The 27,288-nt window shown below is 44.1% G+C and overlaps 1 protein-coding gene across 7 annotated transcripts in view; it reads right to left on the bottom strand.

Moving 5' to 3' along the window:
- Positions 1–460: 460 nt before the first annotated feature.
- The window catches only part of LOC122937794 (growth factor receptor-bound protein 10-like), a 341,748-nt gene continuing 314,920 nt past the window's right edge, over positions 461–27,288 (bottom strand). For all 7 annotated transcript variants that reach the window (XM_044292839.1, XM_044292838.1, XM_044292837.1 and 4 more), the window contains 5 exons: positions 10,433–10,549; positions 9,541–9,607; positions 9,110–9,197; positions 4,005–4,098; positions 461–2,760 (listed from right to left, as the gene is read on the bottom strand). In XM_044292839.1, the coding sequence (XP_044148774.1) occupies positions 2,614–2,760; positions 4,005–4,098; positions 9,110–9,197; positions 9,541–9,607; positions 10,433–10,549 (513 nt within the window). In that variant the 3' untranslated portion in view covers positions 461–2,613. The remainder of the gene's footprint in view (positions 2,761–4,004; positions 4,099–9,109; positions 9,198–9,540; positions 9,608–10,432; positions 10,550–27,288) is intronic.

The raw sequence follows: 27,288 nt of genomic DNA, 5'->3' as shown, positions 1-27,288 counted from the left end.
TTTTCCCGCTTTGTAATCCTCAGTCATTAACAGCTTCCCACTGACATCAATAAAAAAAAAAATAATCAACTATGTTCACACCTTGTACACACTAGAGCGCTTTGTTGTAGTTGGGTGCGGCATATTGCAGGGCTTTTTATAGGATTGGATAACCCCTTTAAGTGACAGGTTGCATATTTCAAGCAGACTTATAGTGGACTTCCATAAAAGTCGAGTCAATGAGAAGCAGAAAAATACTCACTCAAAAACTTCTAAAATGCTTGCAGAGGCTCCACAAAACCCACCACCAAATTACATAACGGCTATTAAAACTATCTAGTTTTAGCTACTGATCTGGCATTAATTTTTGTCTGCTGCAAATTTTGCCATGTGAACATAGACTTAGAGCTAACAATGTCTATTCAGGCGTCTCAATGCCAGATACAAGGAGCACAAAATTCTGCTTAGAGATGGAAAGGAATCCACTAAAATCATCAGGCATCTTTATTTAATCAATCAGATTTAAATTCACAAAATGTTCAGGAAGGCAAGGACACACCTTTCTTGGCCACTCACACGAGTGTTTCACAGTCAAGAAACAGTACGTTCACTGAACTCGTATCTTTTAAAAATAAATCTTCATGACCCTATAAAGCATGATATACCTTTCTTCACAGGTCATCTTAAAGGTAACACAAAGAAAACAGCATTGATTATTATTACTTTTAATTTCCCAAACTAGGGTTGCAGATTAAAACGGACTGTCCATGCTTATAAGACATTAGCCTAATGCCAGGATTCATTCCATATAATCTTGGAAGCAGAAAAAAACTGGCTTCATAAGAGATGAAGACAACTATTGATTGTTGTTAACCTGAATAAAAAGTGTCACAGAACAGATTTTAGGCCTTCTCTTCAGCAATGTGCATATATTTCTATGCTTTAAGCACAATTTATAAAATAAATCTTTGCCAGTGTTTGATGTGGCATTCTGAACAAGTTACAAAATACTGTACATTAGAAAAAGAAAAACAAACATAAAATCAAGTTTCTTCATTTTATATTAGGCAAATACATGGAATAATGTAATTATGTGTTCCATAATCTAAAATACAGTGTTTCTATACTGCAGTTGCATGATACAGCCTGATATGTTTCACTGAAGCTTTTTATTGTCACAAGTGATTCCCAAGTAAATACTGAGTCTTGCATTGTATACTTCAGTAGCTCTTATGTCAACATAATTTAAAGTGAGAATAGTTACTTTCAGGATTAGATAATCCAGTCCTTTAAATTCTTATTTCCAAGAGAGCATCGTTTGAGTAACTGAATTTTCCTCTTTGGCAATGGAGGCCTTACAGGTGTTTTAAAAAACAAGAGATACAAGTATACATGGATACACACAGAAATTTGTTACTCTAGGTAGAAAATTTCTTTACAATACTTAGCCTGCCCTAAATTAACAAGACCATAAGGCCAATTTCAATGATTGAGGCCATTATGCTCCTGTGCTGTATTGTAACAGATATTTCCTGATAAAAGATAGGCTGGATTTAAAGTGAAGTGAAACTGTAGTTCAAAGATTTATGCATAGTTATCACTTACAGACTCAAGCTTATTAGGATAGCTATATTTTCTCATTGGTGTGTGATAAAAAAAAAAAAATTCATACAAGTTTATTCAGTGCGAGAAATAAGCACCATATGCAAGAGCTGCTTCCAGTCCTGAATGCTGCTCCTTTGACATGGACCCACTGCATTATAAGGATTTATAATGTAGTGTATTAATGTCCAACCTCAACTCTAAGATTTGTACTGATGGCATTGCGAGTACAATACATAAGAGCTGAGGTCCGGCAGGTACACCCAGCATTATAAATCATTATGATACTAGGGGTCCATGTCATAGGAGCAGCATTCAGGACAGGAAATACCTCTGACACAGCATATTTCTTGTACTAAATACACTTGTGTGAAACTGGTCTATGTCTGCTCAGATCTCCAGATTAACTCTCCAAAAGATGCATGCAGGTGGCAGGAGACAAGCCTTGGAAAAAAGTTGATGGTAATTTCTTCCCAGTAAATCCATTGAAAGTTGAAGCATTTCACATGTTACAGCACAGCAATTGCTGCTTAATTAAAAATGTCAAATCAGCTCTTTTCAAAAGGCTGTAATACATATTGAAACGCAGGAGTGCAAAGATGTATTTCAATAAAAAAAAAAATATATAACATAATAAAATAAGTAAACAGATCAGTCTTAATTATCAAGATTACTCCAGGGCAAAAGTCCTTTTCCCCACCCTCCCACTCACTAAACTATCTCCCACACCTACCCGACCAATCCCAAGATTCTTCAAGGCTGGTTTCCGATGAGCATCTCAACCATCAAAAATTGCAGATATTTAGCATTTTATTTCTGAAATTATATATCACCCTATTCCATTTAGAGATGCTGGAACAAATCTGAATATACAAGATACCAGCCAATTGTGATAAGCTGGCCCCAGTTGATTGATCCAGTCACAAGGTGCATGTTTAAACACAAGTCTTCCCCCCCCCCCCCCCCCCAACAGGACCGAGGCCCACCCCATCGTCAATGTTCCACTTTATTCAAACAGTCTTTTATCGGAGGTCATAAGGCCACTTTGATGCAGTGGTATTTAAGTTTGCATGGCAAAACTCCTTTGTTTAGCTGATAAAACTCAACAAGCTGAATTAAATCTGTGAATTTGGTATTGCCATCATCTAGGCTAAAGAACATCTGCCCATCGTCTTCACACTGAAAGTTGAAAAGAACAAACAAAACAGGCTTTTAAAATGTACATAATATGGTATAAATAACAATACTACTAATCATAATGGGTTATTACTATCTTATAAAGTGATGGTATTTCGCTATGCTGTAACCTGTGGGGGTTTGTGTACCACCGCCACCATTCTAAAAATAAAGGGTTCCTGGTGCTAATTTAGCACTGTGTCCCTGTGCCCCCTTCTAGGTTTTTCAGTTCAGAACAGTGCTGAAAGCCAAGAGGCTGCTAAGGGAACTGCAACAAGCCACATTCAGATTGCAGATAGCACCGCTGTGCATGAATAAACGGCAACTCTAAATAAGAGCTGCAGCCCCTTTATTATCAGGATTGGGGGCGTCCCACAGGCCAGAACCTACCCTATATTAAATCAATGGCATACCCCTGTGAAATAATCATTCAAAAAACTATTATAATCATTTTCTAGAACAGCCTGGAGAGTATTATCCATGCTTTTCACCTGATACAGCTCCAGCAAAGCAAAGCATGGCCAATTAGTACTGAAACAGTAGTAAACACCTTACCACGGTATACTTGGTATGAAGTTCTACAAACTGGTATACAGATCTGCAGAACTGCTTTACGCAAACATAATTTTGGGTATTGGCCATTCACTCTGCAATCAGACCCTTGGTAAGAAAATTTGATGCATGCACTTCCACTCCTCAGCTATTTAAAAGATATTTATTCTGTAGTTTTGATTATTTTACTGCAGAACCAGTTTACAACTCAGCTTAGGAACAAAGCAGCATTTGCTCACTCACATTCAGGGCTTGACCTTGCAATGTATATCACAAATATACTACCACAAAGTGTATTGTTGCAGCAAGCTAAAACTGTCCACACAAATTAGAAACCCACCAATTTCAGTGGGGCGGTCTGAAAATATGTAAATTATACATTCCACACAACCATAGGTATCAGGGGAAAGAAGGTTTGGGAATGTTGGATATTACAATGCCTGACTTTACTCCTAAAGGAGAATGACGTGCTAGCGAGAGGGTCCTGCTCCTCTCTATTTTTTGCATGCCCGTTTTAAAACAGACTTAATAAATGTCCTTAAAAAAAAAAAAAAAAAATTCTGAAGAACAAAATCCAGATAAAAGCCGTTCTCATAGCATTTAATTGGTATGCATATATGTGAATAGCAGTAGGAGTTTTAAAATGTTCTTCTATAGTTTAGTATTTTTTACATTTCTATGCTTTGAATACTCACAGGTAAAATCTGGAAATGTTTAATCTTCTGATGATGACACAGTGTAAGTACAAATGCCTTTGGATTACTCTGACTGTCTCGAAGGAGAAAAAGTCTGAAACAGTAAAAGGTTACATATAAAACTGTTTAGCATATAAGTATAGCATACAAGGCAAATTCATACTTGATTTCATTTTATTTTAATGAAAATAAAGAGCAGGGGCATTTGATTTTTGTTCCGGGCTGATCAGTAGTATTGACTCAGGGTTATCTAACAAACCACTCACTGATATACAGGGCCCGAGAGACTTTGGGGGAGTATAGTCTGTCTCATCCCAGATACTTCACATACTACTGACCCACTTACTCATTTTGCAAGGTTGGGCTGATTGCAGCCTTGGCCATCTGACCGTGTGTTTATGAACCACAGTTGTCTAATAATTTATGGTTGAACAAAGTTCATATACCGGTGCTGCAGTCATTCGCACATTCCTAGGCAGGGTGAATGTAATGGATTAGTGTCTATGCTTGTCCACAACCTGCAACATTACCAATATACCCTGCCTGCCCCCCCCCCCCCAAAAAACAATAAGTCGCCACCCAAAAAAAAAGGTCACACACTCTAATATTTCGTTGGGCCGCCTTTAGCTTTGATTACGGCACACATTCGCTGTGGCATTGTTTCAATAAGCTTCTGCAATGTCACAAGATTTATTTCCATCCAGTGTTGCATGAATTTTTCACCAAGATCTTGCATTGATGATGGTAGAGTGACTGCTGCGCAAAGCCTTCTCCAGCACATCCCAAAGACTCTCAATGGGGTTAAGGTCTGGACTCTGTGGTGGCCAATCCATGTGCGAAAATGATGTCTCGTGCTCCCTGAACCACTCTTTCACAATTTGAGCCCAATGAATCCTGGCATTATCATCTTGGAATATGCCTGTGCCATCAGGGAAGAAAAAATCCATTGATGTAATTACCTGGTCATTCAGTATGTTCAGGTAATCAGCTGACCTCATTCTTGGAGCACATACTGTTGCTGAACCTAGACCTGACCAACTGCAGCAACCCCAGATCATAGCACTGCCCCCACAGACTTGTACAGTAGGCACTAGGCATGATGGGTGCATCACTTCATCTGCCTCTCTTCTTACCCCGATGCGCCCATCACTCTGGAACAGGGTAAATCTTGACTCAGACCACATGACCTTCTTCCATTGCTCCAGAGTCCAATCTTTATGCTCCCTAGCAAATTGAAGCCTTTTTCTGGTTTGCCTCACTGATTAGTGGTTTTCTCACGTCTACACAGCTGTTCAGTCCCAATTCACTGAGTTCCCTTCGCATTGTGCGCGTGGATATGCTCTTACTTTCACTATTAAACATAGCCATGAGTTCTGTTTTTCTTCGATTTGATTTCACCAAACGTTTAACTGATCGCCGATCCCTATCATTCAGGATTTTTTACCCACCACATTTTTTCCTCGAATACGATGGGTCCCCACTATCCTTCCAGTTTTAATAATGCGTTAGACAGTTCTTAACCCCATTTCAGTAGTTTCTGCAATCTCCTTAGATGTGTTCTCTGCTTGATGCATGCCAATGGTTTGACCCTTCTCAAACAGACTAACATCTTTTCCACGACCACGAGATGTGTCTTTCGACATGGTTGTTTAACCGCTTGCCGCCACGCTAACGCCGAAAGGCGTCATTGCGGCGGCTCTCCCAGGTCACACTAATGCCGATTGGCGTCATCTCGCGTGAGCCGAGATTTCCTGTGAACACGCGCACACAGGTGCGCGCGTTCACAGGAACGGAAGGTAAGCGAGTGGATCTCCAGCCTGCCAGCGGCGATCGTTCGCTGGCAGGCTGGAGATGCGATTTTTTTAACCCCTAACAGGTATATTAGACGCTGTTTTGATAACAGCGTCTAATATACCTGCTACCTGGTCCTCTGGTGGTCTCTTTTGTTTGAATCGACCACCAGAGGACACAGGTAGCTGTGTAAAGTAGCACCAAACACCACTACACTACACCCCCCCTGTCACTTATTAACCCCTTATGAACCCCTAATCACTCCATATAGACTCCCTGATCACCCCCCTGTAAGGCTCCATTCAGATGTCCGTATGTGTTTTACGGATCCACGGATACATGGATCGGATCCGCAAAACGCATACAGACGTCTGAATGGAGCCTTACAGGGGGGTGATCACCTCATATACACTCCCTGATCACCCCCTGTCATTGATCCATTCAGACGCCCGTATGTGTTTTACGGATGCACGCATCCATGGATAGGATCCGCAAAACGCATACGGATGTCTGAATGGAGCCTTACAGGGGGGGTGATCAGGGAGTCTATATGGGATGATCACCCCCCTGTCATTGATCCATTCAGACGCCCGTATGTGTTTTACGGATCCACGCATCTATGGATAGGATCCGCAAAACGCATACGGACATCTGAAAGGAGCCTTACAGGGGGGGGGTGATCAGGGAGTCTATATGGGATGATCACCCCCCTGTAAGGCTCCATTCAGACGTCTGTATGTGTTTTACGGATCCACGCATCTATGGATCGGATCCGCAAAACACATACGGACGTCTGAATGGAGCCTTACAGGGGGGTGATCAGTGACAGGGGGGTGATCACCCCATATACACTCCCTGATCACCCCCCTGTCATTGATCACCCCCCTGTAAGGCTCCATTCAGACATTTTTTTGGCCCAAGTTAGCGGAAATATATATATATATTTTTTTCTTATAAAGTCTCATATTCCACTAACTTGTGTCAAAAAATCTCACATGAACTCACCATACCCCTCACGGAATCCAAATGCGTAACATTTTTTAGACATTTATATTCCAGACTTCTTCTCACGCTTTAGGGCCCCTAAAATGCCAGGGCAGTATAAATACCCCACATGTGACCCCATTTCGGAAAGAAGACACCCCAAGGTATTCCGCGAGGGGCATATTGAGTCCATGAAAGATTGACATTTTTGTCCCAAGTTAGCGGAAAAAGGGAGACTTTGTGAGAAAAAAAATATATATATATTTCCGCTAACTTGTGGCAAAAAATTTTTTTTCTATGAACTCACCATGCCCCTCATTGAATACCTTGGGGTGTCTTCTTTCCAAAATGGGGTCACATGTGGGGTATTTATACTGCCCTAGCATTTTAGGGGCCCGAAAGCATGAGAAGAAGTCTGGGATCCAAATGTCAAAAAATGCCCTCCTAAAAGGAATTTGGGCCCCTTTGCGCATCTAGGCTGCAAAAAAGTGTCACACGTGGTATCGCCGCACTCAGGAGAAGTTGGGCAATGTGTTTTGGGGTGTCATTTTAGATATACCCATGCTGGGTGAGATAAATATCTTGGTCAAATGCCAACTTTGTATAACAAAATGGGAAAAGTTGTCTTTTGCTGAGATATTTCTCTCACCCAGCATGGGTATATGTAAAATGACACCCCAAAACACATTGCCCAACTTCTCCTGAGTACGGCGATACCAGATGTGTGACACTTTTTTGCAGCCTAGGTGGGCAAATGGGCCCACATTCCAAAGAGCACCTTTAGGATTTCACAGGTCATTTTTTACAGATTTTGATTTCAAACTACTTACCACACATTTGGGCCCCTAGAATGCCAGGGCAGTATAACTACCCCACAAGTGACCCCATTTTGGAAAGAAGACACCCCAAGGTATTCCATGAGGGGCATGGTGAGTTCCTAGAATTTTTTATTTTTTTGTCCCAAGTTAGCGGAAACTGATGATTTTTTTTTTCTTACAAAGTCTCATATTCCACTAACTTGTGACAAAAAATAAAAAAATTCCATAAACTCACCATACCCCTCACGAAATACCTAGGTGGGCAAAGGGGCACACATTCCAAAGAGCACCTTTTGGATTTCACTGGTCATTTTTTACAGATTTTGATTTCAAACTTCTTCTCACGCATCTGGGCCCCTAAAATGCCAGGGCAGTATAACTACCCCACAAGTGACCCCATTTTGGAAAGAAGACACCCCAAGGTATTTTGTGATAGTGAGTTCATGGAAGTTTTTGTTTTTTGTCACAAGTCAGTGGAATATGAGACTTTGTAAGAAAAAAAAATATATATAAAAATCATCATTTTCCGCTAACTTGTGACAAAAAATAAAAAGTTCTATGAACTCGCTATGCCCATCAGTGAATACCTTAGGGTGTCTACTTTCCAAAATGGGGTCATTTGTGGGGGTTTTCTACTGTCTGGGCATTGTAGAACCTCAGGAAACATGACAGGTGCTCAGAAAGTCAGAGCTGCTTCAAAAAGCGGAAATTCACATTTTTGTACCATAGTTTGTAAACGCTATAACTTTTACCCAAACCATTTTTTTTTTTACCCATTTTTTTTTAATCAAAGACATGTTGAACAATAAATTTAGCGAACAATTTATATATGGATGTTGTTTTTTGCAAAATTTTACAACTGAAAGTGAAAAATGTCATTTTTTTGCAAAAAAATCTTAAAATTTCGATTAATAACAAAAAAAAGTAAAAATGTCAGCAGCAATGAAATACCACCAAATGAAAGCTCTATTAGTGAGAGGAAAAGGAGGTAAAATTCATTTGGGTGGTAAGTTGCATGACCGAGCAATAAACCGCTAAAGTTGTGGAGTGCCGATTTGTAAAAAAGGGCCTGGTCACTAGGGGGGTATAAACCTGTGGTCTTTAAGTGGTTAAGAAAAGAGAAGCAACTCATTGCACCAGTTGGGGTTAAATAACCAGCTGAAAGATAATCGCCCATGCAGTAATTATCCAATACGAGGTTCATAACCATTTGCTTAGTTAAATCCAGGTGGCGATTTTTTTTTAGGACAGGCAGTGTATATAAACTAAACTCATCAATGAGTGTTTTTGCGGTCTGGTTATACAGACATCATTAATTTCTCCTGTATACTGCCTACAATTGTATTATCCTTGGATCCTTGGGCATGCCCCCCTCCCCCGCTTTAGATAGTAAATTAATAAAGATTTAGGTTTTATACCTATTGGCTGTGAGTTAACTATTTCCATATATTTCCATAATGAGTTTCTTCACTGAGAATATATAGCTGGCAAAGTAATGCATGAACTTCTTACCCATCAACAAGCCCTTGTTGTTTAATGATTGTTTGCGATTCTTCTCTAGGTATTCTACCATGGAACCAAGGTTGTGTTCTATGAATTACTATTAAAAGAAAGCACAATTTTTAACCTTCAATAACACCAGTATCACACATTACTAGCAAGCTGTTCACCCTGTCTGATCCGTCCTGCCGCTATTTCGCCGGGCCGCCGCACTATATCGACTATAATGGGGACGGGGTCGGAGCTCAGGCGCAGCACGGCAGTGCACAGTAAGAGGCCTATCGCCCTGCTGTGCCGGAGCTCCACCCCCGTCCCCGTCAATGGGGACGGAGCAGCAGTCTGGCGGCATGGCGAAATAGCGGCAGTACGGATCAGACAGGGTTAACAGCCTGTCAGATCCGTCCTGCCGCTAGTGTGAAAGTGTGGGAACTGCATATATTCACCTGTGCTGAGTGTGGAAGGATGAAGTGGACTTTGGTTTCCCAAAACATTCATACGAGAACTTCGCTTCTATGAAAGAACCAAGAAATATATCAAACCTGTTGCTCTAGTCTTAGAACTTGTCTGTGCTAGCACAGTACTACTTTTTATAACAGGTTACCAGGTTAACCCCTTCTTGTTAACCCCCAGTTTTCACCTTCCTGCCCAGGCTAGTTTGCAAATCTGACAAGTGTCACTTAATGTGGTAATAACTTTGGAACGCTTTCACTTATCCAAGCCATTCTGAGATTATTTTGTCTGAAGCTTTTACTTCATGACAGTGGTAAACTTGATTCTATATATTTCACCTTTATTTATTTTAAAAAATCCCCCCCAAAATATGGAAAAATTCACAATTTTCTAAATTTGAATTTCTCTGCTTCTAAGACAGATAGCGATACCTCACAACGTTTATTACTTTACATTTTCCATATGTCTACTTTATGTTGGCATCATTTAGTAAATTTCATTTCATTTAATTTTAGAAGCAATATTTAAAATTTTCAAGAAAATTTCCAAAACCATTTTTTAAGCACCAATTTAGTTAACACTTGAAAGGCATGACTTGAGGTGGGAGCCTTTAGGTGCAGGAGCAACACGCCCCCCCCCCCCCACCTAGAGGCTCATTTACATATTATAAAAGTAAGAATTCTACAGTAACGGGGGCACGGATAATAATTAGAATAGCAGAGTTAGGTGCAGCTGAAATTAGCACATCGCTAATGTCAGCCAGTTTAATAGTGAAAATTCTAGTGACATAAACCCTTTAATGTACATACTACTGGGTAATTCAGGAATGTAGATCACTTCTTTAAGGACAATCAGCAAGGTGTGATAATGCAATGTAACATTTACCCTCCAAGCGTGCCCTTCCTCCACTGCAGCACTTTGTGCTTCCAAGGGATTTTCAATAACTCTTCCTGTCTGTCCAGAGAAATCCATTGCAACTAGGCAATTTTCTGACACACTTCTCTGAAACAAGATTAGAAATGTAAATCAGCTTTTAAATTTAGCAATAGTATATTTACATTCTATAAAATACACTACAGTGCAACAGCACCAACTATAAAGATTAAAAAGTAAAAAAAAAAAAAAAAGAACTGTACTCAGGTGCTCTGCTTCAAAAATCTTCATCTGGATGGAAACCATAACGGATGCCATTATAGTCTACAGGGTCGGTAGGCTCTGTTATGCTCAGTTACAGTATGTGCCGAATCTGTCCTTTCCGTTCTTCTGCTCCTGTAACTCAGCCTAAGGCTCCATTCACACGTTCGCAACCTGTTTTGTGGATACACGGAGCCACAAAACCCGGAAAGCGGCAATGTGCGTTCCGCATTTTGCGGACCGTACATTGCCGACACTAATAGAATATGCCTGTTCTTGTCCGCAATTGCGGACAAGAATAGGACATGTTCTTTTTTTTGCGGAAACGGAAGCACAGATCCGCAAATGTGAATGCGGACAGCACATTCCGGCCCCATTGAAAATGAATGGATCTGCACCCGTTCCGCAAAATTGCGGAACGGATGCGGATCCATTTTACGGACGTGTGAATGGACCCTTAGACTGCCAGATTTTCAGGCAGTCTAATATTGCCTTCAAATGCCTGATGAACAAGCAAACATATGTTAATTGTGAAAAAAGTCACAATGGTGCTGGCTGCAAATAGGGTTGCAACGGGTATCGAATCATCGATACTTTTGTACCCGGACCGATTCGATACCGGGATTTGCCATTTACCGATACTAGGCTGTGCAGTAATCAGAACATGGCACGCACTGCTCTCAGAGACTGCCATGTTATCCTCAGCAGCACAGTGGAGAAGGATTCTCTCCCTCCGTCCCCACTGTACCACTGCTTCCACCAATGAGAGGAGAAAGGAAAGTAGGAGGGGAGGGTCTGTGGCCACTGCGCCACCAATGAAGATAACTAACCCATTAATTCAAATATAGGCGGTAGAATCACATACCCAGCCGTACCTGAGGGGTTTAACTGCCACGAATCGCAACGCCTTGTCATAGAGGTCAGGTGCCGGGTATGCGATTCTGCCGCCAACACCCGCCGCCTATAGGGTAAATAGGATAAGGGATTAAGAGATCCCAGGTTCTAGCACCTAATGAGGCAAATAACTATTAAATAAAAAGTAAAAAAATAAATAAAATATTAAGTTTTACATATAAAATATATAAACAATAAACAATTCTATTACATATCGCCACGTCCGAAAAGTCCAAACTATTAAAATATAAAAAAAAAAATCTCACGTGATGAACGCCGTAACAGGAAAAAAATGTAAAAAACGCAATTCGCCATTTTCAGTCACCTTGTCCTGAAAAAAAAAAAAAAGGCTAGGACTGTTCTATTATGGGCTTGACGTTCCATAAAATGCGGAATGCACGTGGCTTTTTGGTCATTTTTTTTTGCTTTGCGTGGTATTGAATGGTATAGAGTATCGCAATACTTTTTTATAGTATCGAAATCGAATCAAAATGTTGGTATCGTGACAACCATAGTGCTGTGTAATAATGATCTGCCGCCGGTTCCACCGCTGCCCTGCATGGGGACAAGCAATGGCATAGCGATCGTTCCTTCCCATGCCACAGAGGACATCGCTGCATGTAATAGCAGCGGCGTCCTCTGCTAGTTATCTGACAAATGCAGGGAAGGAACGCTTCCTCCCCGATAATCATCAGGATTTCTAATACAGCTTAAGCCTACATCCACTGAAGGTCCCGTGGTCAGTTCTCCAAGATGTTTGGAACAATCTCACTGCCGAGTTGTGTTTGCAAGTGTACCTAGAAGAACTGATACTGTTTTGAAAGCAAAGGCTGGTCACACCAAATATTGAATGGATTACATTTTACCTTTGTTCATTCACTTAGCATTTTGTTAATTTATAAACTATTAAACCTTCTGTTTTTGAAAGCATTCTTACTTTGCAGCTTATTTGCAACAGCTGCTTAAATCTTTCACATAATAAAAGGTTTGTATATACACAGATGTCACAATCCTAAACACACTCCGTAAACATTGGCAAGAAACTTAAAGTCTATGTTCATGTCACGGCCCCTCCTGTGACAGGGGTCAGAAGCTCTAAGACTGGCTGCATGTGATGTGATCTGACAGCAGTGCTCCAGACTAAAAAAAATACCTGGTAGCCATTGGCTCCTGAACTGAAAAAGTTTGGAGCCAAATCAAATTTTTAGTCGCCAAATCGAAAACGAATCAAAATTTTGGTATCGTGACAACGCTACTCCGATCAGATCGGCATAGGGTTGTTTTGATACCAAAATTTTGATTCGCTTTCATCACCATAAAAAAGTATTGCAATACTCAATACCGCGCAAAAAAAAACAAAAAACGACAACACCAAAAAAAGCTGCGTGCATTTCGCATTTTATGAAATGTTCGGCCCATAATAGAACAGTTCTATCCTATTTTTTGGGGTGACAAGGTGACTAAAAATGGTGAATGCTCACCGCATAGGAGATATTTTTTAATAATTTAATAGTTTGGACAGCGCTATGTAATATGTTTATTTATTCTTTATATATTTTATATGTAAAATTGGGAAAGGGGGGATTTAAACTTAATATTTTAGGGTACTTTCACACTAGTGTTTTTCTTTTCCGGCATACAGTTCCGTCCTAGGGGCTCAATATCGGAAAAGAACTGATCAGGCATATCACCATGCATTCTGAATAGAGAGCAATCCGTTCAGGATGCATCAGGATGTCTTCAGTTCAGTCATTTTGACTGATCAGGCAAAAGATAAAACCGCAGCATGCTATGGTTATATCTCCGGCGAAAAAAAACTGAAGATTTGCCTGAATGCCGGATCCGGTATTTTTTCCCATAGGAATGTATTAGTGCCGGATATGGCATTCAAAATACCGGAATGCACCCGCACTAAATCCGGACCCATTCACTTCAATGGGGCTGTGCACATGAGGGGTGATTTTCACACATCACTTGTGCGTTGCGTGAAAATCGCAGCATGCTCTATGTTGTGCGTTTTTCACGCAACGCAGGCCCCATAGAAGCTAATGGGGCTGCGTGAAAGTCACAAGCAAGTGCGGATGCGGTGCGATTTTAACTCATGGTTGCTAGCATGAAAGTCTATTCACTGTATTATTTTCCCTTATAACATGGTTCTAAGGGAAAATAATAGCATTCTTTAATACAGAATGCATAGTAGAAGGTCAATATAATTAACATTGGTGGCGCAGTGCGCCCCCCCCAATATAAGAAACATTGGTGGCGCAGTGCGCAACCCCCAACACCCCCAGTATAATAAACATTGGTGGCGCAGTGTGCCCCCCTCAATATAATAAACATTGGTGGCGCAGTGTGCACCCCCCCCCCAACACCCCAGTATAATAAACATTGGTGGTGCAGTGTGCCCCCCCTCAATATAATGAACATTGGTGGCGCAGTGGGCAGTGCCAATGAGGGTTAAAAAAAAAAAAAAAATAATTAACTCACCTCCTCCAATTGATCGTCTCCTGTTCTTTCTTCAGGACCTGTCAAAGGACCTGTGGTGACATCACTGTGCTCGTCACATGATACATCACCATGGTAATGGACCATGTGATGAGCTCAGTGACATCACCACAGGTCCTGAAGAAAGAACAGGAGATCGGCAGCTACGCGATCAACTGGAGGAGGGGAGTTAATTTTTTTAAATTATTTTTTAACCCTCATTGGCACTTCCCACTGTGCCACCAATGTTTCTTATACTGGGGTGTTGGGGGGGGGGGGGGGGCACACTGTGCCACCAATGTTTCTTATACTGGGGTGTTGGGGGGGGGCACACTGTGCCACCAATGTTTCTTATACTGGGGTGTTGGGGGGGGGGCACACTGTGCCACCAATGTTTCTTATACTGGGGTGTTGGGGGGAAAACACTGTGCCACCAATGTTTCTTATACTGGGGTGTTGGGGGGGCACACTGTACAGGGAGTCTAAGAAAGAATCGAATCCTCCCGAGCCCCTCCCCTCCCTGCTGCCAGACCAGCGTCTGTGTGCTGTGACCGAGCTGACAGATTGAGAAGAACATCGGCGGCGGCGGGCAGAGAACTATCAGCTCCTGTGCCCGTCGCTGTTCTACTGCAGAGCTGCCTAGGAGGGTCTAGTCGCAAATGGCGACACGACTAAAGTCTTGTCGCCATTTGTAAATTATAAGTCGCATTGGCGACCATTTTGGTCGCCATCTGGAGCCCTGGACAGCCTCTCTGGTTTCACTTTTCTGTGTCGTTGCTGGGTATGACCACACCTCGGGTCTCAGGTGTAGCTCAAGTGGTCATTCTAACTCCTCTATTTAGTGTGGCCTCACCCATCATGATATGTGGTTGATCGCTCCTTTCAGGATGCAAAGAGCTGGTGTCTGGTTCTCCTGAGTTCCTGCTTGTCTGCATATTTCGGAGTTAAGTGTCTTTTCCCTATTTCTTGTTCGTGGTTTTCCCCTACCTTTGGTATTAGGCCTGAGGGAGTCTCCTTTTCCTTCAGATGGGAAGAAACAGGTCATCTCTTGTACTGACACTATTTCCAGGGAACTTTAGGGTCAGATAGGGCCCTAGGTTCCAGCATATGAACATTCCTACCATCAAGGTCTGTTCATGCTTATAGTAGTCAGGGCTCTGTTTAAGGATTCACTAGGTGGTGACCCTTTCCCTTTCCTTTTGTGGTTGGTGTGGAGTGATCTTACCACACCGCGCTGTGACAGTAAGCCTTCGGAGGCAATTTTTGTTTATGATTGCATTTTACTCATTTTAAAAAAAATCATATTTTCAATTGGCCTTTATTAAAAAATATTGAGCCATTGCTTTAGAAGAGGTTAACCGTTTTTCTACCTGTAACTTTTTGCTGGTTTATCTAATAACCCTCATCTCAAAACATCTAAGAGGTCAGACACTTATTTAAACCACATTATAATCAGTAAAATAAGGATTGAGCTATAATGAGAGTCTATAATGTCAGAACAGACATGAGAAATTTGTCTGCTCCCCAGATGACATAAAATCCACAGGGAGCTAGTACAGCATGTCAGTACAACAAGTAAAAATAAGTACAATGCAATAATAAAATAAATTGCCTCCAAAAGGCACATTGCCTTTAAAGGGGTTGTCCTGCACCGACAACTGGCACCCCCCCACTGATCAGCTGTTTGACAAGGAAATGGGGATGTTTTTATGTTTAACAGGTCATTTTTAATTTTACATTTCAATTTCTATATTTAAACAAAATCCATAATCCTGCAGTTTTCGCACTGGTCACTAAACCGAATAATAGGCACCACGTCTCGGTCTGTACAGATCATTTTACTGCAGTTACCTGCTTAGCTATACACAGGGGTGATATCTTTACAAGCAGGATTAGAATGACAGATGAACAGGTCACAGAGCATGCTTAGAAAACTCTCCCATAGAAGTCAATAAGGTCCCCTCCTGACCACTGTGTCTATGGCCCATGGGGTTGCCATAAAGCAATTTTTTGTTAATATGGAAATAGAAAATCTACAATCAGAAAATAAAAAACATTAGAAAAAGGAGATGTGTTACCATCTGGTTTAAGGCTACTTTCACACTTGCGGCAGGACGGATCAGACAGACTGTTCACCCTGTCGGATCAGTCCTGCCGCTATTTTTCCATGCCGCCGGACCGCCGCTCCGTCCCCATTGATTATAATGGGGACAGGGCGGAGCTCTGGCACAGCACGGCGAAAGGCCGCTGGACTAAAAGTCCTGCATGTCTGACTTTTTAGTCCGGCGGCCTCTCACCACGAACTGCGCCGGAGCTCCGACCCGTCCCCATTATAGTCAATGAGGATGGAGCAGCGGCACGACAAAATAGCGGAAGGACGGATCCAATAGGGACACATATCCTTTAACACTTTTAATCTTAGGTTCACTTCCATATTTGTACGTGATCATCTTCCTTTCCTGGACATCTCCATATCCAGGGATGGCAGTGGTGGCCTACAGACCACCATCTACCGTAAATCCACGGCAACAAACTCCCTACTCAGGTGGGATAGTTATCATCCCACCACGCTGAAGCAATATTTAAGGCTGAAACTAAACTGCTCCGAACAAGGGGCGTTCAAGCGCCAGGTAGACGATCTGAGAAGGCGCTTCAGAGAATGGGGTTACCCCGATAAGTCATTATCTCCCGCCTAGACTACTGCAACATTCTCCTCTGTGGCCTTCCATCTAGCACTCTCGCACCCCTCCAATCTATCCTCAACTCTGCTGCCCGACTAATCCACCTCTCACCCTATTACTCCACTGCCTCTCCCCTCTGCCAATCCCTTCACTGGCTCCCCATTGCCCAACGAATTCACTTCAAAGTACTAATACATACAAGGCCGTCCATAACCTGTCCCCTCCCTACATCTCTGAGCTACTTTCCCGATAAACCCCCACACGCACTCTCCGATCCTCACAAGACCTCCTTCTCTCCTCTCCTCTTATTGCCTCTTCCCACAATTGACTCCAAGATTTCTCCCGTGCATCCACCATACTCTGGAACTCGCTACCCCAACATATCAGACTCTCACCTACAGTGGAATCCTTCAAAAGAAACCTGAAAACCCACCTCTTCAGACAAGCCTAGAACCCGTGACCCTGCTGCCTCTATACCGCCATGACCAACTTAACTCGCACCTACTGTGTCCTTCTCCCATACAATGTAGATTGTGGGCCCTCTCTCCTTCTGTACCAGTTTGTGACTCATCTTGTTTATGATTAGTGCAATTGTCTGTATTATGTATGTGCACCCCTTATCATATGTACAGCGCTATGGAATGAATGGCGCTTTAATAATAAATAATTATTATTATTAAAAAGGGCCTATCAAAGGGCACGGGTGAAGACACGTACCACCCTCCTACACCCAGGCCCAGGGATTGACTCCCCAAAAACTATACGAGCCATAGGCACCTTCGATTCAGCAGCTACCAGAATAAGGGAGATCTTAGGCCGTAACTGGGAGACTCTTCCCATGAACCCTGATCTGGCCGCGGTTTTAAGCCCCCACCCCTCTGCGACTTTCAGGAGAGGTACCAATCTAAGGGACCGGTTGGTAAGCAGCCACTATAGCCCACCAAAGAGACAAAGCACGTGGCTGGATAGCCCATTTAGAGGCTGCTACAAATGTGGACACTGCAGCTTCTGCAGTCGTCTCACCCAAGGTAAATCCTTTGAGTTAGACCCTGCTGGTAACACCCACCACATACGTGATTTCATTAAAGGGGTTGTCCAGGTTCAGAGCTGAACCTGGACAGCCCTCCATTTTCACCCCGGCAGCCCCCCTGACATGAGCATCGGAGCAGTTCATGCTCCGATGCTCTCCTTTGCCCTGCGCTAAATCGCGCAGGGCAAAGGCATTTTTCAGAGTTCCGGTGACGTACCGGGCTCTCCATGGGGCTGACAGGAACCCCGGTGACGTCACCGGCACTGATGAGCGGGATTTAGCTCTGCCCTAGCTAGTAAAACGGCTAGGGCAGAGCTAAAGCCCGCCCCTCAGAGCCGGTGATGTCACCGAACACACTGCTGGGCGGAAGTTACCGCCCGGCAGTGTGTTATTAAAAACAAAAGAGCCTGTGCCCTGCGCGATCTAGCGCAGGGCACTGGAGCGCATCGGAGCATGAGATGCTCCGATGCTAGGCTCAGGGGGGCTGCCGGGGTGAAAATAAGGGTATGTCCGGGTTCAGCTCTGAACCCGGACAACCCCTTTAACTGCCACACCACAGGCGTTATTTACCTTCTTACCTGCAAATGCAGCAAGCGCTAAGTGGGGAAATACCGCAGGGAAGTACGCAAGCGTATGGGTGAACACATTGGGGACATACGCAATGACAGACATACCCCGGTGGCGAGGCATATCCACACTGATCATGGTGGCCGGACCTCAGCCGTGACATTTATGGGCATCGAGCACGTCCCCCAACCCCCATGGCCTTAATGACCAGCTACAGTTTGGATGCTTCCTCTAATGGGGTCATGCTTTGGACTTCCATTTGTTCCAGCATGCACCATCTCTAGCTGGTCTGGGGCGAATGAATGCCATTTCGCCACCCATAAGAAGCCCATATACACCCTCCTGATAAGTGAATTACGTTTCACTGCCCACATACAATCTATTCCGTGTACCCTTCTAACATGTCTATTTATCACCCCTTCATGTGGGTTGGGAGTCTGTTACTCACTCACTCCTCATTATGGTCCCCCTTAGTTACTGTGGTTTCCCTGCCTTTTAATGTCCACTATGTTGTCCTTCAGTGGAGGGTCTGTGACTATGACCCCCCGCCCCTAAGCTTATATGTGAGTGGTACTGTAGTAGCTGGGAACTGATACATTGTCCAGCTCCAAACACTCAGTTTAACTGAGCGATGTGTTGCATCTGCCCACTGTGCACCTGCCGATTGCAATAGGTTTCCCTGCGATAGCAGTGCGCATGCACTGACAGATACTGACAACAGTAGGACAGCTCCTGCGCTCACCTAACCTCTGGCGTGCGCTCACGTGACCTATGCCACAGCAAGTGATGCCTGTTCATCACACCCATGGCCATGTCCCGCGCGCATGCGCTGACTAATCTCCGTCTCCCCCATCCTTTGAAATAGAATCAGCGCGCCAAACAGCGCCGACAGACGCTACACTGCCGGCATGACACATCCTGTCTGACACCAGTCCACCTAGACGACTGCCACACGCATCCTAGGTAGAATGTAAGTAGACACAGTTTACACTCAGAGATTTCATATGTCCATTGGTGCATTGCTTGCAGGCCCCTCTTCCACTAGGGGTCAGCCGGTGCATCTCTATGTGCATTATAATTAGTGTCTTACAATTACCTTAAGACCGTTTTGTTTAGAGGGTGTTCCCTTGTACTTTTGTGTGTTACAGGTACTCCTGGTTATTTGCCATACGCACGACAAGTATACAGTAAAACCACACCACATACAATTAAGTGGTCTGACCCAGTATGCGCCCTCCTCCTCCCTGCTTAGTAATACTCTATTTATTCTTTGCAGCTGAGGTCGGCTTTAGTGAAAGTACGCCACGTACCACCAGTGGCCTGAGTTAGTCTGCCCCCTCCGGCTCAGCAATACACTATCTACACTGTGCAGTCGAGGGCAGCTTCTAATAGTGTCACCCCTCATCCCCTGACGATTCATGTGGTTTATTGTGACTAACCCATAGGTATGTTCAATTGATGAAACACAGAGGGACAGGTGAACATACTCATCTATTACATTTATGGTTTTATTACCATTACACCAGGTGTCTATCCAATCACCCCAGCAGGGTCTTACAGGGACCTTAGACCAGGGTGAGGTTCCAGACAGGACCACCCCTTGCGGGGCACGGATCCCCTGTTAAGGCACTAGGGTCTTAACAGGTCAAGTAAGGTGCAACAGGGGCAGTTTACCTCCCTGAGGCTCTCTAAGACGTATGACTGACTCTCTGAAGACCCCCCCTAAAAAGGACACCTTACTCAGAATCTATGTGCTGGAAAAGACCACCCTTTCCAGCGACATCCTGTGCTCGGTGAACAGCGCTGCCTATGAATTTTTACTGGTAAGATCTTTCCTTGTTATCTTACCCACATAAGGCACCGTCCTGGTCCTTGCATTGATACACAGGACGCTGACGTTAGTTTTCACCATTACGTGTGGTTCCTCTTGATCCTTGGGGTCCACACATATTTAACAAGGGTCTGCCTGTGGGACCCCACCTAGCGTGACCCGCCTCACCGCGGGATACGCACATTTAGGGTCCCGCCTTTGTCTGTCTGTTTATGTTTGTAAGGGGATATTTCCCCCTGTCTTTGGGATAGTCTTATCCATACCATTAAAAGTTATATTTTAATATGTTACTGCCCCTTTGATTCTCATATATCCTTTAACACCACAGAACCATGTCAGCCTATTAGGCTTTGTGCCAGTTTAAAGGATAACTGTCACATTTAGACCCCAATTTCAATTTTCATATATGTAGTTACTAATAACATGATATTCCAGAATCAGTTACTATTAGACTGACTTACCCCATATTTAATAAGATTCAGCCCTTAGCAACCAGTCTGCATAAAACTGTAATTTCACTATTCAGTTAAGATGGCCGCCACTGCCCTTACCCTGAGGCTAATCCCGCCTGCCCTAACTAGCCAGTAACAATAGCCCTCCCCTAAAGGGTTAATCTCCTGCAGCAAAAAGGGGTCCTCTTACCACATGTTACTTTCATTTATACACTGAGCAGATGGGTGAGGGGTTGTCTGCCAAGCGCAAGGACAGGGAGAAGTGCACACAGCCCAGGCACTGTTATCAGCTGCTGGGGAGGACCTGGCTTTAATCATTTACTTACAGTCCCTGGCTGACAGTAATGTGAGCCTGCTTCTGTGTGCTCCGTCTATCAACAGAGAGACGGACCATGCCTAGCAACCCTATTTTAACCACCTCCGGACCGCCTAACGCGCCGATGCGTCCGGAAGGTGGTTGCTTTTCTCCTCCTGGACGCATCGGCGCGTCATCTCGCGAGACGCGAGATTTCGCCGCAGCCGGCCCGCACATGCGCATCGCGGGCCGGCATTTCATAGAGGAGTATTTCGTCAGGACCTGCCAGCCAGCGATCATTGGCTGGCAGGTTGCTGATTTTCAAAAAAGCCAATCACAGAGCCATATAGCAGATCATATTTGTAAATATGATCTGTTATATGGCTGCCTGCTCCTCTGCTGGTTCTTTTCGTCGGTTGGATCCAGCAGAGGAGCAGGCTTCACAGTGAGTACACCAACAGTACATACTTAGCCCCAGATCACCCCCCTGAACCCCTATTAACCCTTTGATCACCCCTTCTAGCCCCTGTCAATCACTAGTGAAAGGAAAAAAAGTGATCAGTGCAAACTGTCACTTTTTTTTTTCACTGGTATTGACCGTTAGGTTTTAGGTATAGTTTAGGTCCCTTGGTTAGGTAGTTAGGGATCAGTTAGCGCCCAGCCCACCGCACCGCAGTCCGTTATTCGCTGATTAGCGTATCGCTAATCAGCATTTGTACTTTTATAGTATCTGGAAGTGATCAAAACTGATCACGGTCAGATCTATAACTGTATTAGTGTCACTTTAGGTTCGCCCTCCACCCAAAACGCAGTGTTTGCCCGATCAGGCCTGATCGGTCGCCCACACGTGCGTTCGCCCACACCCGCCCCACCGCAGTGACAAAAAAAAATTTTTTTTTGATCGCTGCACATCCACTTTACACGCACTGCGGCGATAAAAAAAATCACTTTTGATATTTTTTATCAACCGCAGCGGCCTCCGGTACTTCGCTAGCCTCCCCTTTGTAAGACAGGCTTGCTTTTTTTACCTGGGTAGTCTCAGGGAATACCCCTAAATTTAGTTGCCCACATGTCAAACAGGGGGTATTCCTCTGAAGAGGCCTACAGGCTTCTGACCCAGTCGGATGAGGAGTGGGAACCCTCATCTGATGAATCCAGCGGGTCAGAATACGAACCTGTAGAAAGCAGTGGCTCTCTGACCCAAAGTTCGGACGAGGAGGCTGAGGTCCCTGATAGAACCAGGCGTACCCGGCCCCGTGTTGCTAGACCGCAGGTTGCGCAGGATCCGCTTCAAGAGCATCAGAGTGGGGCTGGTGCTGCCGGATTACGTGGTGAGGCATACACCAGCAGACCAGCCCATCCTGGACCTAGTACCAGCACTGCCGTACAACCTGGTGAAGTAGCGAGCACCAGAAGGGCAGTTGAAGCTGGTACGGTGGCACGAGCAGTAGTGACCCCGTCGCAGCCACCGCAAAGACGTGCCCGTAGAGCCCCTAGAATCCCAGAGGTGCTGGCAAACCCTGATTGGCAGCCCCCAACTTCAGCCGCACCTGTAGTTCCCCCTTTCACCGCCCTGTCTGGAGTTCGGGTTGAGACAGCTCAGATCGGTTCGGCCCTGGGATTTTTTGAGCTGTTCTTGACTGCGGAGCTCTTAGACATAGTCGTGGCAGAGACAAACCGGTATGCCACACAATTTATAACCGCTAACCCGGGAAGCTTTTATGCCCAGCCTTTCCGGTGGAAACCAGTCCAAGTTTCCGAATGTAAAACTTTTCTGGGCCTCCTCCTCAACATGGGCCTGACAAAAAAACATGAATTGCGGTCATATTGGTCCACGAACCCAATTCATCACATGCCCATGTTCTCTGGTGCAATGTCCAGGACACGATTTGAGACCATCCTGCGTTTCTTGCACTTTAGTGACAACACCGCCTCCCGTCCCAGAGGCCACCCTGCTTTTGACCGGCTCCACAAAATTCGGCCCCTCATAGACCATTTCAACCAGAAATTTGCAGATTTGTATACCCCTGAGCAAAACATCTGCGTAGACGAGTCCCTAATACATTTTACCGGGCGCCTTGGCTTCAAACAATACATCCCAAGCAAGCGCGCCCGGTATGGGGTCAAATTGTATAAGCTCTGTGAAAGGGCCACAGGCTATACCCACAAATTTCGTGTCTATGAGGGAAAAGATCAGACCCTGGAGCCGGTCGGTTGCCCTGACTACCTGGGGAGCAGTGGGAAGATAGTTTGGGACTTGGTGTCACCCTTATTCGGCAAGGGGTACCATCTTTATGTGGACAATTTTTACACAAGTGTGGCCCTCTTTAGGCATTTGTTTCTAGAACGGATTGGCGCCTGTGGTACCGCGCGAACTAGTCGCGCGGGCTTCCCCCAACGGCTCGTTAGCACCCGTCTTGCAAGGGGGCAGAGGGCCGCACTGTGTAACGAAGAACTGCTCGCGGTGAAATGGAGAGACAAGCGTGACGTTTACATGCTCTCCTCCATTCACGCAGACACGACAATACAAATTGAGCGAGCAACCCGTGTCATTGAAAAGCCCCTCTCAGTCCACGACTATAACCTCCACATGGGAGGGGTCGACTTCAATGACCAGATGTTGTCTCCGTATTTAGTTTCCCGCAGAACCAGACGCTGGTATAAGAAGGTGTCTGTATATTTGATTCAATTGGCGCTGTATAATAGTTTTGTTCTCTACAGTAAGGCTGGGAGAACTGGATCCTTCCTCAAATTTCAGGAAGAGATCATTGAGAACCTCCTGTATCCAGAAGGTTCCGTGGCCCCATCCACCAGTGTAGTTAGCCGTCTACACGAGCGACATTTCCCCAATGTCGTTGCTGGTACCTCAACCCAACCGTCACCCCGAAAAAGATGTCGTGTCTGTAGCAGGAGTGGAATAAGGCGTGACACCCGGTATTTCTGTCCTGACTGTCCTGACCACCCTGCCCTATGCTTAGGGGATTGTTTCCGAAAGTACCACACACAGGTACACCTAGCATAGGGATCACATCTCACCAGGATAGGCACACAGGGCTATTAGGGCCCATTCACTCACACAGCTGCTGCAAACGTCTCCTTTCACATGGGACAAAGTGCATAACGCACTTCGCCACATCTTTGGGCGATTTGCGCTTTGCACATTGACCCATGGGGGAGGAGAGGTTTGTTCTATAAAGGTAAAAAAAAAAAAAAAAAAAAAACAGGTAAGCAAACAGGTTAATGTTTAGTTCCAAAAGTTAAAGTTACATGTTCTGTTCCAAAGTTAATAAAATTATTGCGTTGTGGCCTGGTTTTTTCTTTTTTTTTTTTTTTTTGTCTTTTTACCTTCCAGGTGGACCAACCGATCTACTAGCTGCAGCACCGATGTGCATTCTGACAGAAGCATTGCGCTGCTGTCAGATTACACGCAAGTCGGTGTATGCGGCGCTGCAAGACGGGATTTTCTCCTCTGCAGTGACAGATACGTTTGCCGAAGCATACGAGCTGAGGAGGAGGCGGCGTTCCTATGCTTTGGCAAGCATTTTGTATATATATATATATATATATATATATATAAAAAAAAAAATCCCGGCAATAATTTATTCATCCACATCGATTGATGCGAATGGAGAAATCTGGTTTGCCAGGGCATACGAGCTAAGTCGGTATGGATGTAGGGCGGAGCTCCTATGTCCTGGCAGACGCCTTTCCCCTCCATTTTTTTTTTTGGCAGAGATTTTTTCATCCACATTGATCGATGCGAATGAAGAAATCTGTGCCGTTCATTTTTTTCTTTCAGCCCAGAAGCTGAACGGAAAAAAAAATCTCATTACCTGTATGCTCAATATAAGGAGAATAGCAGAAACTCCTAATGCTGGCCATACATGTAATGATTGCGGAGACCCTCAAATGCCAGGGCAGTACAAACACCCCACAACTGACCCCATTTTGGAAAGAAGACACCCCAAGGTATTTGCTGAGGGGCATATTGAGTCCATGAAAGATTGAAATTTTTGTCCTAAGTTAGCGGAAAGTGAGACTTTGTGAGAAAAAACAAAAAAAAAAATCAATTTCCGCTAACTTATGCGAAAAAAAAAAAATTCGATGAACTTGCCAGGCCCCTCATTGGATACCTTGGGGTGTCTTCTTTCCAAAGTGGGGTCACATGTGGGGTATTTATACTGCCCTGGCTTTTTAGGGGCCCTAAAGCGTGAGAAGAAGTCTGGGATCCAAATGTCTAAAAATGCCCTCCTAAAAGGAATTTGGGCCCCTTTGCGCATCTAGGCTGCAAAAAAGTGTCACACATCTGGTATCGCCGTACTCAGGAGAAGTTGGGGAATGTGTTTTGGGGTGTCATTTTACATATACCCATGCTGGGTGAGAAAAATATCTTGGTCAAATGCCAACTTTGTATAAAAAAATGGGAAAAGTTGTCGTTTGCCAAGATATTTTTCTCACCCAGCATGGGTATATGTAAAATGACACCCCAAAACACATTCCCCAACTTCTCCTGAGTACGGCGATACCAGATGTGTCACACTTTTTTGCTGCCAAGGTGGGCAAAGGGGCACATATTCCAAAGTGCACCTTTCGGATTTTGCAGGGCATTTTTTACACATTTTGATTGCAAGGTACTTCTCACACATTTGGGCCCCTAAATTGCCAGGGCAGTATAACTACGCCACAAGTGACCCCATTTTGGAAAGAAGACACCCCAAGGTATTCCGTGGGGGGCACGGCGAGTTCCTAGAATTTTTTATTTTTTGTCACAAGTTAGCGGAAAATGATGTTTTTTTTTTTTTCTCTTTTTTCCTTACAAAGTCTCATATTCCACTAACTTGCGACAAAAAATAAAAAATTCTAGGAACTCGCCATGCCCCTCACGGAATACCTTGGGGTGTCTTCTTTCCAAAATGGGGTCACTTGTGGCGTAGTTATACTGCCCTGGCAATTTAGGGGCCCAAATGTGTGAGAAGTACCTTGCAATCAAAATGTGTAAAAAATGCCCTGCAAAATCCGAAAGGTGCACTTTGGAATATGTGCCCCTTTGCCCACCTTGGCAGCAAAAAAGTGTGACACATCTGGTATCGCCGTACTCAGGAGAAGTTGGGGAATGTGTTTTGGGGTGTCATTTTACATATACCCATGCTGGGTGAGAAAAATATCTTGGTCAAATGCCAACTTTGTATAAAAAAATGGGAAAAGTTGTCGTTTGCCAAGATATTTCTCTCACCCAGCATGGGTATATGTAAAATGACACCCCAAAACACATTCCCCAACTTCTCCTGAGTACGGCGATACCAGATGTGTGACACTTTTTTGATGCCAAGGTGGGCAAAGGGGCGCATATTCCAAAGTGCACCTTTCGTATTTCACCGGTCATTTTTTACAGATTTTGATTGCAAAGTACTTCTCACACATATGGGCCCCTAAATTGCCAGGGCAGTATAACTACGCCACAAGTGACCCCATTTTGGAAAGAAGACACCCCAAGGTATTCCGTGAGGGGCATGGCGAGTTCCTAGAATTTTTTATTTTTTGTCGCAAGTTAGTGGAATATGAGACTTTGTAAGGAAAAAAGAGAAAAAAAAAAAAATCATCATTTTCCGCTAACTTGTGACAAAAAATAAAAAATTCTAGGAACTCGCCGTGCCCCTCACGGAATACCTTGGGGTGTCTTCTTTCCAAAATGGGGTCACTTGTGGCGTAGTTATACTGCCCTGGCAATTTAGGGGCCCAAATGTGTGAGAAGTACCTTGCAATCAAAATGTGTAAAAAATGCCCTGCAAAATCCGAAAGGTGCACTTTGGAATATGTGCCCCTTTGCCCACCTTGGCAGCAAAAAAGTGTGACACATCTGGTATCGCCGTACTCAGGAGAAGTTGGGGAATGTGTTTTGGGGTGTCATTTTACATATACCCATGCTGGGTGAGAAAAATATCTTGGTCAAATGCCAACTTTGTATAAAAAAATGGGAAAAGTTGTCTTTTGCCAAGATATTTCTCTCACCCAGCATGGGTATATGTAAAATGACACCCCAAAACACATTCCCCAACTTCTCCTGAGTACGGCGATACCACATGTGTGACACTTTTTTGCTGCCAAGGTGGGCAAAGGGGCGCATATTCCAAAGTGCACCTTTCGGATTTCACCGGTCATTTTTTACACATTTTGATTGCAAAGTTCTTCTCACACATTTGGGCCCCTAAATTGCCAGGGCAGTATAACTACACCACAAGTGACCCCATTTTGGAAAGAAGACACCCCAAGGTATTCTGTGAGGGGCATGGCGAGTTCCTAGAATTTTTTATTTTTTGTCGCAAGTTAGTGGAAAATGAGACTTTGTAAGAAAAAATAAAAAATAAAAAATCAT

Source organism: Bufo gargarizans, chromosome 5, assembly GCF_014858855.1.
Source record: "Bufo gargarizans isolate SCDJY-AF-19 chromosome 5, ASM1485885v1, whole genome shotgun sequence".
Taxonomy (NCBI): Eukaryota; Metazoa; Chordata; class Amphibia; order Anura; family Bufonidae; genus Bufo; species Bufo gargarizans.
The sequence above is the reverse complement of the archived record's forward strand: the minus strand, read 5'-3'. Positions and strand labels throughout refer to the sequence as shown.